Here is a 15,573-nt window from a genome sequence, read left to right as displayed (position 1 = left end):
AGAAATAATGCAGTTTAACACCACTTTAACTGCTATGGCTCAGTGCTATAGAATTCTGGGATTTATGGTTTTGCATAGTTTAACTTTCATGTCAGAGAGCTCTGTTGCCACAACAAACTACATATCCCAGGATTCCATAGCATTGAACCACAGCAGGTAAAGCAGTGTCAATTACTTCTGCAATGCGGATTAGACTATAGTCTCAAAGGTGCTACTAAGAACCCTTTGCAAAGCTCATTGAGTTTGCCTCTTTTTCCCTCCCACAGAGCTTTGAGTCATGGTATGGAGTTCATCCAACTCTACTTCTGGGTAGGGCAAAGGGAGGAAGTTGTGGTCAGACATGTAGCCATGGGTTTGCAATCTCTCTGTGAGATGCTCTATATGAATCCAAAACTTGCTCAACAAGTGGTAGAGAGCAAACTCATAACAAATCTCTACATTCCTCTTTTAATCTGTCTTGAAAGAATAAGGCCTTTCTTCTCCTTATACTGCAGTGGCATTCCTGCACTGGGTGTCACCTGGTGTGGGGGGCTCAGGGACGTAGCCAAGGGGGGGGGGTTCTTGGGGTCCAGACCCCCCCTTCCATTAGAAAAATGAATGGTGTGTGCTGCTGCACCACCGCACCTAAGCCCCATTATAATGGTGGCACTTAGTCTGGACCCCCCCTTCCCCAAATCCTGGCTACGTCCCTGGGGGGCTTCTGGGGCAGTGCATGCCCCCTCACCCTGTGCCACCCCATTGCGGTGGGGTGGAATGCGTGCGGGGGAGCATGGGGACAGTGCGGGATGTGTGCGCGTGTGTGCACAGGGATGGTGTCCTGTCTTTTTCCCAGTTCAGGACTCAAGAAGCAGATTGTGGCAGATTTGCTGAAACCAAAACTTAGAGTAAAGCTAAAGAAAAACACTAAACCAACAATTGTGCCAAAATATCACCTGAAGAACATCCTCATAGAATTTAAATATACATTTTCACTATTAAGTCTAGTTGACCAGGGGTCAGAACTCTGGCCTAAAGCCAGGGACATTGTCAGGGAGGAATCCAAAAAACACTCTCTGCAGCCCAAAAGAAAGAGAAGCTGGAATGAATAACGGATGGAACTCTTCTAGCAGTTCAGTAGAGCCAAGAAGCAAAAGTACAAAATAACAGTAATAGAGTCAGAATTCTGAATGCAACTGCTAAAGTGATTTGTGCAAGGATCGGCAGAGCCCAAATGGAAGACACTACCCCCCAGCAGCTTGAAGGGGCAGTGTCGCAGCCCCCAGAGGGCCATTTGGGGTCCATCATGCTTGCAGGGCAAGCAAGAAAGGGACTCAACAACACTCTTTCTCACTCACACAGCAACTGTGCCAGTTCCACCAGGTGTACTGCCCCCCAGATGTAAACTCTGCTCTAAGGTGCTCTAAGGTGCACCCCCTGCCCTAGTGACATTACTGCACATCATGAGAAGATATGACTTGCTAGAAAAGAGAATAATGCTTGGTAAAGTAGAAAGCAGTAGGAAAAGAGGAAGACTGCATTACAGATGGATTAAACTCAAACAAGGAAACCATGGCCCTTATTCTTCAAGACCTGATCATGGCTGTTGTTGATAGGGTGACTTGGAGGTCTTTCATTCATAAGACTGCCATAAGTGAAAGTTGGCTTGATAGCAATTAACAAAAACAACACAACAATAACATAAATAATTTCTGGAGGCTCTGGAAACTTGACTTGTTCATAATATTTATAACAGAAGTCTTATCCAACTCTGATTTCTTGTTTTTAGGTTATAGTTTTAACTGCTATAAGTATTCTTCTTTGTTGTTTTATTAAAATCTAAACTAGGCAACAGATTTTATGCCAAAAAACAGGGGCACAAAATATATACTGTATAAGCTTTTAAGGGTTCTAGAGTTCTTTGACATATAAAATATTACCAAAACACAACACGGAAGCATCTTTCTGCTTGCTTCTCCATGACGTAGAAGCACTTTCATTCTCTTCCGGTCATAAAACCATCCTTTTCATCAAGCTGGAAAAATCCATTTGGCAAAAGGGACAGTTTTATGACCCTCTCCCATGCTTTTAGGTGTAGCGTTTGTTTTGTAATGTGATAAGGCTCCAAATGTAGTGCTGGAAGTAACCTCAAAGATTATCTCGTTCAAACTGCCAGTGCAGAAATCCACTGCTAAAACATCCCTAACAGATTGCTGTTCAACCTCTGTTTAAAAACCTCCGATGAAGGATGGCACATCACACATCCAAGGCAGCTCATTCCACTGTCAAACAGCTCTTTCCATCAATCAGATCTAAAACAGGGATATTCCATTCATCTGAGACACTGATTTCATTACCACCATCATTTTTTCCTTCCTACCTCCTACTTTCTTTTCAGGTGTCTTTTCTCTAGGTGGTAAACCTGAAGGCAGGACTGTTTAATTATTGCTTTTTTCAATGCTCAATGGCCTTTTGTTTTTTTTAAGAGTAGGCTAAATATTGTTTCAATAAATCAAATAAACCACAATGCTGTGGGTGTCATTTACTTGCCCTCTCCCTCTGACCCAATTCAACACCACCATCCAGAGGGAGCAGCCAACAAGAATGTTGAAGGTACCTCCTCCTGACCCAGATCAATTCTTATATAATAAATGAACCAAAGTGAGTAGGTGTTATGCCTGTGTGTTGTAGTAGTTTGGGTGCTGGACTAGGACATTCAGTCAAGGTATGACTGGGAGACTAGCGTTCAAATCCCCACTTGGCCATGAAAACCCATTGGCTGACTTTGGGCTAGTCACATTCAGCCTAAGGCAATGGCAAACCTTGAAATGAATCTTGGCAAGAAACCATTCTTGATAGCATTACTGTAACTAGGACACAACCTGAAGGCACATAACAACAACAGAACAACGGCAGTAATGAATAGGTTGGTGTTTAGCTGGAATGTGGGTCTCAGCATGCATTCAGTAAGGTCAACTTCTGAGAGAGACAAATAAAGGCATCACAAATAAAGACATAGCAAGTGATGAGAAAGGCAAGCAAGGGACCATTGCCCATTCACCATCACAGAGGAAGAAGCTGCTTTTTCCTGTTTGGTATCTGTCTGTTTCTAAGGATTCATGTAAGAAGCCACTTACCAGGGTGCTATTGTGCCAGTCAGGTTGACCATGGGGAATCCAGACCTCCACTGCAACACAGTGGGAGGAAGGGTATGTTTGGGCTGAAAGTAATATGTGTGTTCGCAGGATTTCTGGATGCAGAGAGAACAAGGGAGAGTACAAGTCAGAAGGGCAGAGTGAGGGATTTTCAGCTGCCAAGTAAAAGCTACTCTAGAGACGTTCATTCTAACTCACCGTCATTTTTTCCATGGTGTCTCTTCAGCTGCATGCTGGCGTTGGTAGCTCCTGCATCTTGTTTTGCAACCAGTACTGGTGACTCTACAAGGAAATGAAAGGAATTTGTCCTTGAGATGTTAAACTGTTCTTTTTATGAAAATATTTGCTTCGTTCTCTGTTAAAATAACATCCAAAGTGACCACATAGTAAAAAGGGGCTGGAAACTAACAGAAAGGCCAAAACAAACAAAATATCTAAACCAGCCAGCATTCAATCTCTTTCCCTATTTTTTCAAGCCATAAGGTGCCAATTCATTTGGTGGTGTGCTTTGCACAATGTTTGCAAGCCTTTGTTTTATATGAATTCTGGCTGTTTTGTTTGTTTGTTTGTTTGTTTGTTTGTTTGTTTTTAAGAAAATGAATTAATAAAAATAAGGGAAATGACCTAAGGGAAGGAAAACTGACTAGGCTGACCAAGGAAGCTAAATCAGAACTTGGGACATTGTCTTTAAACAGATCATTGCTTTATGGGTAATGTTGTATTGATTTCTTCCTAATACATTTTCTATATACAATGATGGCCAAGATGCCTCCCCAAAGCCAAGATTTTAGAAATAATTATTAGATGTTACTCGTTGGTGTTTTTTAAAAAAAGAATTAAAACTAACATGACTGATCATTGTATTACTTTGCAAAAAGTAATGTTGCTTGCTATGAATATATTACAGTGAGCCCTCCACATTTGCTGGGGTTAGGGGCGCTGGACATCCATGAAAGTGGAAGAACCACGAATAAAAAGCACTAACTTTTTTTAGCCTGAGAGAACATCTCTCTAGGAATCTCTAAGTCTTCCAGTGCAACTTTATGGTCAACATCTGCTACACATTGACCACAGAATTACAATGGAGGACCTACACCTGCCTAAAGAAGTGTTTTCTTAGGAAATCTCTAGATCCTCCAGTGCAAATGTATGGTTAGCTTTCAGAAGAGATGCGTTGGAAGACCCAGAGATTCCTAGAGAGAACATATTACTCAAACTGGCAAATAATCAAATTGGCAAAAGTCCAAGCTGCAAATGTGGAGAGCTGACTATATCTTATTTCCAAGGTTGGACCCAAATCACACAAAGAAAAGGGGTTTGGCTGTATTGATGGTGTTGACCAGTTCAGCCTAAAAACTAAGCAAAGCAAAATGTCCAATTCAGGTCGTAGGTTATCTATTTTGTTATTGTTGCATTTTTACTGCCAGGGAGCAGGAGAGGTGCTTCTGGAATTTTCTGCCTAGTGTTCCAAAATAACTTGACTAACTGTGGATATTATGAAAGCACATTGGCCTGGCTGACAGGGATGTTACTTGATGCTCCCCATAGATGGTGGGGTGTAGTGGGGAACCCGTGGGCCTCTGAATGAATGTAATGAAGACCTAGACCCCCTAGCACATATTCTATAGCAGCTTTTTCCAATTCTCCAATCCAGCACCCTCTGCCTGAGTTGGGCTAGAAGCTCCATCATCCCCAGTCAGCATGTCCAATAGGCATGCTGGCTGGGAATCATGTGTGTAATAATAAATTATACCAGGGAGGAATCATTCTGGAGAAAGTTGATGCAGAGAATTTCTCATTGCCCCAAACATGGAAAAACATGATGCTGCCTTACACTGGCTCAGACTCATATACAAATGTAGGGACACTTTTGCCTATCCAGGTCCACATTGTGTGTTTGTGTGTGTGCAAATGTGTGTGCGCCTTCAACCCACTTGCTGATTTCTGGCAAGTCCATGAGTCTTCTTAGGGCAGGAATCCTCAAAAGTGGTTTTGCCAGTTTCTGCTCTGAAATATAGCCAACAGCACCTGGTAGTCATTAGTGGTCTCACTGTTCCAAGCATTAACCAAAGCTGCCCCTGCTTGGCTGCCAAGATCAGATGGGATCTGGTGCCTTTAGGGTATTAAGGCAATCAGGATTTGCATTCCAACAGTGGGCAGGGTCACAACCCATGTAGTTGGCGCCAAAGTGGGAAGGACTTGAAGAGTGAGTAGGGTTTGAAACTTGGCCCACGTTGTCAGGAAACTAGAAAGAAGTCTGCAGGTAACAGACTCCTACTGGAGACCAATAACTTAATCTAATGGAGCAGGAAGGTATGCTGCAACCAAACCCAGGTCATGAGACAGCAGACCAGAATTATACTTTCAAGAACCAGACCCCTGCACTATCTTTCTCACCCAGCAGGCCAAGGCGTAGCATCACCTGCACACAAGGGATACAGTCTTGGTGCTCCTGGCATCGAAGTTTGTTTCTCATCGTCATCTCAGTCAGCACCAAGACAGGACCAAATTCTGGATCTGGTACTGTCTCCCCAGGTATACACAGCACATCCTCTTCTGAGAGGCAAGAGAGAGGAAAACATAGTTACCCTATGAATCTTTTATTTTTAGTATTTTATTAATTTTAAAAAATAACACATAATATACAATATGTACACTATCTATCATATCTCTTATATGTCATAATATAGACTATCATAATATACTCACTATACTATCACACATGGTAAGACAAACAATAAATTTAACAAACAAACATTTAAACTACAAAACATTACTAAGACATCACATCTACCAAAAACATATAACATAAACATATAACATACCTAAACATTTGACATGTAACATCTAAAGGTACCCTATGAATCTTTTAGCCTTACACCTGGGCCTATGGAGCTGGTTAAGGACAGTGACCTAGCAGTAAATTCTGTACAAGTGCCCACCGCCAAGAGAGTTCCCAAAATATAAGTAGCTATGTTGATCCATACTAACATAGTAGTTTTCTAGCTATATCCATCTCCACTAAAATGGTTGCATATAGTTAAAGGATGCTTTGCATTGCAATTGAACAGATCTGGGAGAGTTAATATTTTTGGACTGCAATGCCCAGAATCCCCATTGGCCATGCAGGCTATGAAATTATGTGATTTTATAGGCCAAAAAGGTAATTTTATAAGGCTCTACAAGTGGGATAGTTTCCAACTGTATGTTGTTGCTAGGAAATATATCCCTTGCTAAGCTCAAAAAGAACAAGGAAGCCTAGAGGGAATGGCACTTGATGCTACTTTTCCTGCTCATCAGAAAGCCCTGGCACTGAAACCCTACAATCCCTGGCTGGCTTAGGAAGCCCTGCCATTATTGAAGGACTATCTTGGGAGAAGATATATTAAAGAAGGCCAGCAACATAACCATGCACCTTCCACATCTCTCTACAGCTACACACCTCAGCCAGGAAAGCCTCACATATAATTGTGGTCCACAGATTTGAGAGGAAAAGCCAGCAATGATGAATCCAAAAGCCATAGCTTACAGCCAGTCAAAGCTTACAGTCAGTCATCACTGAAAAGTGATATCTTGTCATGGCTTAGTAGCAACCAAGTGTTCACAGCGATGTCAGTTTTTTATCCTTTTATACCAGCTCTTCCTATCATTGTGAAGCAGAATTCACCAAGCTAAGGATGTGTGATGTCTGGAGTTCTGCTGACAAGGAGTAGCAAATCTTCAAGGTAAAAAACAAGGTGGCACCCACTCCTGTTCCATATAGAAAACCTGACTGAACTGGTGATACAACAACAGTATCTTTCACTGCGCCTGAGCCCGGTGGGAACAAATCTACTTTGGGATAGGGCAAGTATACAGTTCTCTCTTGTAGCACCTTGCAGCAATTTCTCAGTACCTCATAGCTAAGGTGAGTGCTTTCCTGAGCCTCTTTGCTAATGCTGGTCTGAGGAGGCACATTTGCTGAATCTGGATGTACGGTGGCGAAGGGAAAACTAAAAGACCACTGAAGAAGATGGCTTTTTTCTTTTGTGCCATCCTCATCTCCAATTCTTCTCTTTGCCAGGAATACCAGTAGTATTTTGCCATTAATATCAGTAGTACCAGAGAGAGTTTTGACTAAAAAAATGAAATACATTTGGCCCTCCATATCCACGGATTCTTTATCCATGGATTCAAGCATCCACAGCTTGAAAATATTCAAAATAAGTATAAATTCCAAAAGGCAAACTTTGATTTTGTCATTTTATATAAGGGACACCATTTTACTATGTCATTGCATTTAATGGGACTTCAGCATCCATGGATTTTGGTATCCATGGGGGATCCTGGAATCAAACCCTAGCAGATAACAAGGACCCACTGTACTTTTGACTCATTTTTTCACTTGGTGTCGCTTGCCTTTTTTACATGGGTCACTCATGGGTCTGTTTATTATTGCTGAAAGACAAAGCACTTTATCTATAGTGTGTATTTTTTTAAAGCAACGGCAAGCAATCAAAAAGTTTATATAGCAAGATAACCCTGCCTGACTAGACTCAAGGTGAGTCAAGTTCATAGCACACTGAGACCGCAAGGGCCATCCAGGCTACTTACCCAGGAGCTGGCAGTTCAAGCCCTGTAGAAGGACAAAGAAAGTTCAAGGGTGAGTAAGGTTTCTATGAAAGACAAACCCCTTTTCCACCCTCATTCCAGCTCATACTTGCAATACACTAAGCCAGGTTGAAACTGAAGAAACAAACCCTCTCTAATGACTCTCTCAAATGTGTGTGTGTGTTCATTCCATGTACCAAATCTGTGCCTAAACCAGGTCATATTTCCTTTTTAAAAGCTTGGAAATGTTACTTTTTTGAAATGAAAACCCCAGAATCCTCCAGTCAGGTTCTTCAAATACTCATGTCTCTTTCACACTGTGCAGCCATAGCACTCTGATACCACTTTAGCTGTCATAGGACTTTATCACATATGGACAATTGGGGGTTTAAACAGCGAAAATTGTGTGAAAATCATGCAATCACCATTAACATTTTCACACAACATTGCAATTAAAGTGCCATTATCCCAGGCATAAACAGGCAATAAACAGAAAAAAATAATTCATGGTGAAATTCCATGAATGATTTGTTGCTGTTTATTGCCTGTTTGTTCCCAGGATGATGGCTCATTAACTGCAATGTGTGTGAAAATGTTAATGATGATTGCCCAATTTTCATGTGATTTTCACTGTTTAAACTCCCGATTTTCCCCATGTGATAAAGTCCACACTTCCATCAGAGGCTCTATTCTGGGATCTCTAGTTCTGTGAGATACTTAAAATTCTCCACCAGAGAACAGCAATGCCTCCTTAAACTACAAACTCCAGGATTTCATAGGAGGAAACCATGGCATTTAGGAGATTATCCTACATTGCGTTTGAACCACAATTATAGTCATAAAATAATGTTGACATTTTGGTGATACTTATCACACAACGTCGCCTCCAACCCGTAGCTGCATGGTTAGGGCATCCCTTTTCACTGACGGGGGAAACATGCCAATAAGCTCCCACCTGCACACCTATCAGACCTCATGTATGAAACACTGCCAGCACTGCCAGAACAGTTGTGATATTGGAAGTCATGTGGTGTCAGTGTTTCATCCTCTCCACTTGTCCCCTCACTATTCCCAAGCAAACTGATTGCCTTTATTTTTTTCTTTTCTTTTTAAATCAGATTAGCATAACTCCAAAATTGCATTAAAAAGTAAAAATAAAAATAAAGCAAAACTGAAAGCTACACTGGGTAGGGCAAAGGGCAGAAAGGCAGAATTAAGAGGGAGTGTGGAAGAGTGTGCAATGGCAGAAACAGCCCCAGTTGCCCTATTGTGAAGACATGCAATAAATGGCTATCCTCAAACTAGTTTTCTTAAACTTACATGATTACAGTGAGAACAGGGCTCATGTGATAATGTTCCTAAACTGATAGCAAAGTGTTAGAATAGTGTAGTGTGAAAAAGACTCCCAATTACAATCCCCACTCATCCATGAAGCTTGTTGGGTGGCTTTGAGATGGACACAACTTCTAGATTTTAAGCTACAGAAAAGGTTTATTGTAAAGGGGGGGGGGGAGGGGGAATGAGGGCCATTTGTTGGGAGAGCTGCCTGGTCAAACCCCTGTTATTTTAAAAACCCACCAAAGGAGACAGAAAGAGCCTAAAATTTTCCCAACAATAAGAGTCCATGAACACAGGGTTTACACAGTCTAAATTGTGATAGTAGGACAAATAGGACAACATACACACATCATTCCCTTATGTTCCTCTCCGTTTCTAGTAGACCCAAGATTTTCTGGACTTTCCTCTTAAAGAGGCAATGGAACAACAATGGAAATATCTTGTTCTTTAGGACTATGCTCCCATATCTTAATAAACTATGACCCCTTATTGGGTTGTTTGCCTTCAAGTTGTTTCCAATATATGGCAACCCTAAAGTGAACCCATCCTGGGTTTTCTTGGCAGGATTTGTTCAGAGGAGGTTTGACAGTGCCTTCCCTGAGGCTGAGAGAGTGTGACTTGCCCAAGGTCACCCCAGTGGGTTTCATGGCTGAGTGGTTATAGTGAATTATCACATGGGGATAAAGAAGGTGAGAAAAATTGAATGCTCCTATCATGATCATGCAATCGCACAAAGATTTCCACATGACATAGCACTTATCCAGTACTTCTACTGTGAATAAACTGGAATGCTCCCATAACTTTTTATTCATGGGGAAAACCCATGAATGGTTTGCTGATAGTGCTTCATTCTCACAATCGTGAAGGTGCGGAAGCCAATAATGATTCATTTGCACTATCATAGAGCAATCCAGAGTGCATTTTGGTATAGTCAATTCCTTTTTATTGCTAGGATTGTCTTTGGAGTGGGTTTCTGTCTTATTTTGAGGTGTAGTGCCAATTTTGTTTCAACTAGACAAATATAATTTGTTAAATATATAAATTTTATTTTCTTCTGTTTGGGACGGAACCATAATTTTCAGACATGTGCAGTAGCGATACAAAAATAGATGTATGTGGAATGCAGTGGCGTTTCTCCTCCATTTTTATATCATCGTTATTGTGTGACTGCGCAACTGTGTGATCTGATCCCTTATTAGGTGGCATTTTTCCTGGCACAGGGATAAGTGGCAGTAAAGAGCTGCCTACTTTCTGTAATGTCAGAACTGCTACTTGAAAGGACAAAAACAAGGGTGAGGCCAAGTGGGTGGAAAGGGCAGCCGCTCTACTGGCACAGCCTGACTGTCTCCTTTTCTTAGCTTAGCAAAAGCACCATCACTTTTTATTTGGGAGGAACTGGCACCTGCTGTCTCCTTGGTCGCAAAAACTCCGGAGCAACTTAGAGGTGGCAGGGCAAGGTAAACAGCAGTTCAAGAGGCTCTGCTATGGTAACATGGGGAGCTGGTGGGGCCTCCTCAGTCTCTCTTAACAACCACACAACACTCCTTTTTTTCCACAGCAGCCTCTATGCCAGACGGACACAGGACACACTGGGCACACTGGGCAATGGGGTGGCGAGGGGAAGAAGGTTTCTTTGCCCTTTCTGAAAAGGGAGAAAGGGGGACAGTGAGACCTTCCACACCTCCAGGTGTTAAAGACACAAGAACAATCACATATTAAGTCAAAGGCTTTCATGGCCAGCATCCATGGCCAGCATCGATGCCAGCCACAGATGCTGGCGAAACGTCAGGAATAAACTCTTCTAGAACATGGCCACATAGCCCGAAAAACCCACAAAAAACTATTAACGTATTAGTTGTTGTTTGTGGTTAACTGTCCTCAAGTTGACCACCTCCAAGACCCCCTATCCTCAACTGTTCTACTAAGTTCCTGCAGACCTAGAGCCATGTTCTCTTTGAGTGAGTCTATCCATCCGGTATGTGGTCTTCCTCTTTTCCAATTACCTTCTACCTTTCCAAGCATTATCGTGTTTTCCAGTGAGTCATGCCTTATCATGATGTGAGTGAAATAAAACAGCCTCAATTTAGTAAACTTGGCTTCTAAGGAGATTTTAGGTTTGATTTTTTTTCTATAACCCTTTTGTCTTTTTAGCCATCCATAGTATCTGCATAATTCTTCTCCAGTTTCTTTATCTTTTATCCCAATTATGTAATCTATCTGATTTTTTGGTTTTATATTTTATTTTATTTTATTTTATTTATTTTTGCCATCTGTTGATATTCAGGTGAACAATCTCTACTCTGGTTGCCTGAAGATATTTGCAGTCAATAGATTATTGGTCTCACAAAACTCTATCAGTCACTCTTGAGCTTCATTTCTTGATCCTAGTCCAAATTTTCCTACAATTGTTTATTTTTCTCTGCTTCCTGCTTTTTGACTCCAATCACATATGAAATCCTCTTTTTCTGTGTGTTATCAGTTTCTTCCTGGGCTTGATCATAGGATCTTTCATTTTCTTCTTCCTCTGCCTTATGTGGTTGGTGTGCAGACTTGAACTATGGCAATGTTGATGAGTTTTCCCTGTCATCTTAGTGACATGATTTGATCCAACTTTACATTATATCCTTCAACTGATTTTGCTACATCTCTCTTCACAATTAATACCACCCCATTTCTTCTTAGATTTCATGACTATAAACACTGTAATTCTCTGACTCAAAATGTCCCATTCCTGTCCATTTTAGCTCACTCACCCCAAGTATTGCTATGTTTATATGTTCCATTTCTTGTTTTACTGTGTCTATCTTCCCTTGACACATGTTTCTTACATTCCATGTTCCTATGATATGTGCAGTACCACTTTGGACATTCTTTTCATTTTTGAGAATGTCAACTGCATGACTTCCATTCTGATTGTGTCCTGTTGTGCCCTTGGACACAATGCTATTCTGCCTTTCTGCTTCTCTCTTCCCACCAGCCATTGACACCACCATTTGCTTGCCATCACTCTCCCTCCTCTCTTCTCTTCCTTCTGTCTTTTTCATCCTGTGCTGGTTGCCTCCTCCACTCACCTTTGCCATGTCTCACCTCTCCTCTTTTTCTTCTCTCTTTCTTGCCCCTCTTTTCTTACCACTGCCACAGCTACTGGCTTTCCCTCTCATGCTCTCTTCTCCTCTCTCCTCTGCCAACATGTTAGACTCAACTTCAAATTGACATACCAGGCATTTAAAAAAATATTTATAGTAAAGCTAAAAAAAAAAAACCCTTCTCCTTTGTTACGTGAAACCAGCATCATTCTCATTATTAGCATGGGAATGTACCAGCTGGCTGGGGGATGCTTGCAGTTGCCCACCCTCCAACATTTGACAAATGAAAATTACAGTAGTACATGTGTGGCCAAGCAACACCAGAGTGTAGTCAAGATGATAAAAGTTACTAATGAAGAAAAACACATAGTCTAGGAGAAGCTGCAGCAGTTTGCATTTGCCTAAGCCTACTGGGAAGGGCAAGATTCTGCCCCGTCTTCTCTCCCCACCCCTGATACGTTAATCAAATGCAAACTGCTTTTGCATTTTGAACTCAGTTTGCTCCAAAGGAAGCACGCTGAGGACAAAGGGGGAAAATGGGGGGAGGAGAGAGAAACTGGGACATTTTAAAAGCAGCTGAAAAAGTGAGATGACAGGGTTGATAGGGACGGCCCCTGTCAAATTGGAATAGTTGGAGGGTATGAAATTGTAGTCAGAAGAATGCACTTGTACTGTCTTTGAAGTCCAAACAGTGATATTTTCAAGCAATGTGCAGTGTTAGTGCTGCATATATAGGGTCTGATGATAAAGTTTGAACATGATGCAGGACATATGAAATGCTTGACACATACATTTTGCATCTTAGCATGCCAGGTTTCATTAGCCACATGTTCCTGCAACCCATAAGCCAAAAATGATGTTTGAGATCACAGATCCAGCAGCTAGCCTGTGTGCATGTAAGTTACCCTTGGCCTCAGCCTTGGATCTAGTCTCTGGAGCAGCAGAAAACAAGCTTGCTCCATCCTCAATGTGACACCCCTTCAAATACTTAAAGAGGGCTGTCATATCACCCCTTGACCATCTCTTCTCCAGATTAAATGTCCTCAGCTCCCTAAGTCATTCTTCATAGGGCATGGTTTCCAAACCCTTCACCATTTTGGTCGCCCTCCTCCTGACATGCTCCAATTTGCCAACGTCCCTTTTGAATTGTGGTGGCCAGAACTGGACACAGTATTCTAGGTGAGGCCTGACCAAGGCAGAATAGAGTGGCACTATTACTTCCCTTGATCTAGACACTAGACTTCTATTGATTCAGCCTAAAATCACATTGGTTTTTTTTTAGTTGCCGCTTCACACTGTTGACTCATGTTCAACTTGTGGTTTACTTGGACTCCCAAATCCCTTTCACATGTAGTCTCGTTCAGCCAGGTGTCCCCCATCCTATATCTGTATATTTCATTTTTCTGCCCTAAGTGCAGTACCTTACATTTCTCTGTATTGAATTTCATTTCGTTAGCTTTGGCTCAGCTTTCTAGTCTATTCAGGTCATTTTGAATTTTGATCCTTTTCTCTGGGGTAATAGCTATTCCTCCTTTGGTGTCATCTGCAAATTTGGTAAGCATGCCCTCTGTTCCTTCATCTAAGTCATTGATAAAGATGTTGAATAGCAAAGGGTCCAAGACAAAACCCTGTGGCACCCCACTGGCCACATCTCCCCAAGATGAAGAGGAACCATTGCTGGGTACCCTTTGGGTTCAGTCAGTCAACTAATTACAAATCCATTTAACAGTTGCCTTGTCTAACCCACATTTTACTAGATTGTTTGCAAGAATGTCATGGGGAACCTTGTCAAAGGCCTTACTGAAATGAAGGTATGCAATATCCATAGCGTTCACTTCATCTACCAAGCTGGTATTTTATCAAAAGAAGAGATCAGATTAGTCTGGCATGACTTGTTTCTCAGAAACCCATGTTGACTTTTTGTAATTATGGCATTCCCTTCTAAATGTTCACACTCTGTTTAATGATATGCTCTAGTTGTTGGTGATATTTCTATAAGGCAGGAATTCCCAAACTTTGGTCCTCCAAATGTTTGGACTTCAACTCCCCAAAGCTCCAGGAGTTTTATCAACAGTAAGCAATTCTGGGAGCTGAAATCCAAAACATCTGGAGGAACAGAATTTGGGAATCACTGCTATAAGGGATCATCTTGTCCAAGCCAATTACCATTACTTTCCTTCTTGCTAAATATCATCCTTTCTCAGAGCTGCCATGGCTTCAAGTATGACCTGTGACAGGTGGTCATTTTTGTTACACAGACAGTAGATTTCACCTTTTCATGGCCCTCATCAGAAAAGCAACCTGTGGGAGGTACTGAACAGCTACAATACAGTGCTATACTAAAATGCTGGGGTGAAGCTGTGGCATCAGAGGAAGGCAAAGGCAAACTTCCTCCAAATAAATCTTGCCAAGAAAACCCTGTGATAGGTTCGCCTTAAGGTCAACCCTATGACAGAACCTGTGAACAACAGTTGCTGTTACTTTCAAGTCATTTCCAACTTGCAGCAACCCTAAGGTTGGGGTTTTTCTTGGCAAGATTTGTTCAGAGGAGGTTTGTCATGGCCTCCCTCTGAGGCTCAGAGAGTATGACTTTCCCAAAGGCATCCAGTGAGTTTTCATGGCCAAGAGCAGATTACAAACATGCACACAAGCCATTGGACCAGTAAAGAGGCACAGAGAGAGAACAGGAAAAAAAGTTATCTGATTGAAGCCTACAGAACAGATAATTTGGCTGTGTCAAGACATCCTGCCTCCCATTTCCATGCAGGGTGACCAGAGGTCCTCCTTTTCTAGGACAGGTCCTACATGTCAACCTTCTGTCCAAGAGGAATTTCAAAAGGTTTGAGCATGACTAAGAAACATGAATTTATATTTAGATCAGTGATTTTAGCTTTTATTTGGTCATGTCCTACGTTTTTCTTGAATAGTGCCTTGTCTTCCTTTACGGTTATGACATCTAGTCATCCTGTTTCCATGGCAAGGCTGGCATACCTACCTTGGTGCAGCTGACAGTGTCCACAAAAGCTTTAGTCCGAAGGCAGGCAGAAGGTAGGTGCAGAAGGAGCAATGCTAGAGCCAATTTCCTCATCTCTGGAGTCCTGGGGGAGCTAAGCCCCCATCATAAACCAGTCAATGAAATGATGAAGACACGTTCCCCGCCATCTCAGAAACTGCAGAGGAAATCAGGCAGCTCCTTGCTTGAAGAGCCCAGCCAGCAAAGAGTTTGGGAATGTTTCCCTTCCAAGCTTCCAAGCTGCGGGAGACAGTTCAGGAGCTGGCAGCAGCAGAGCTATGTGCCAGGGCTCAGCATCCAACCTGGCAGAGGGGCAGTTGAAGGTTTCCTTCCCAAAATGAGGGAGCAAGAAGATTCTTAAGATGCAAACATCAAGCAGGATATTAAATCTCTAATTTGCCGGCCTCTGCTCTCA

General features: G+C 42.0%; 1 protein-coding gene across 3 annotated transcripts in view; it reads right to left on the bottom strand.

Annotated features, from left to right (window-relative positions):
• Positions 1-15,573, bottom strand: part of IL17RC (interleukin 17 receptor C) — a 56,354-nt gene extending 40,781 nt beyond the window's left edge. For 2 of the 3 annotated variants that reach the window (XM_089517887.1, XM_089517897.1), the window contains exons 1-5: positions 15,141-15,573; positions 7,725-7,746; positions 5,529-5,687; positions 3,330-3,413; positions 3,114-3,226 (exon numbers count right to left, since the gene is read on the bottom strand). In XM_089517887.1, the coding sequence (XP_089374013.1) occupies positions 3,114-3,226; positions 3,330-3,413; positions 5,529-5,687; positions 7,725-7,746; positions 15,141-15,233 (471 nt within the window). In that variant the 5' untranslated portion in view covers positions 15,234-15,573. Of the gene's footprint in view, positions 1-3,113; positions 3,227-3,329; positions 3,414-5,528; positions 5,688-7,724; positions 7,747-15,140 lie in introns of those variants that run through there. The other variant, XM_089517906.1, reaches the window with a different exon arrangement.

Source organism: Sceloporus occidentalis, unplaced genomic scaffold, assembly GCF_023333645.1.
Source record: "Sceloporus occidentalis isolate IW3139 unplaced genomic scaffold, rSceOcc1.0.p SCAF_1, whole genome shotgun sequence".
Lineage (NCBI taxonomy): Eukaryota > Metazoa > Chordata > Lepidosauria > Squamata > Phrynosomatidae > Sceloporus > Sceloporus occidentalis.
Note: the sequence above shows the minus strand (reverse complement) of the source record. Positions and strands in the feature narration are given on the sequence as shown.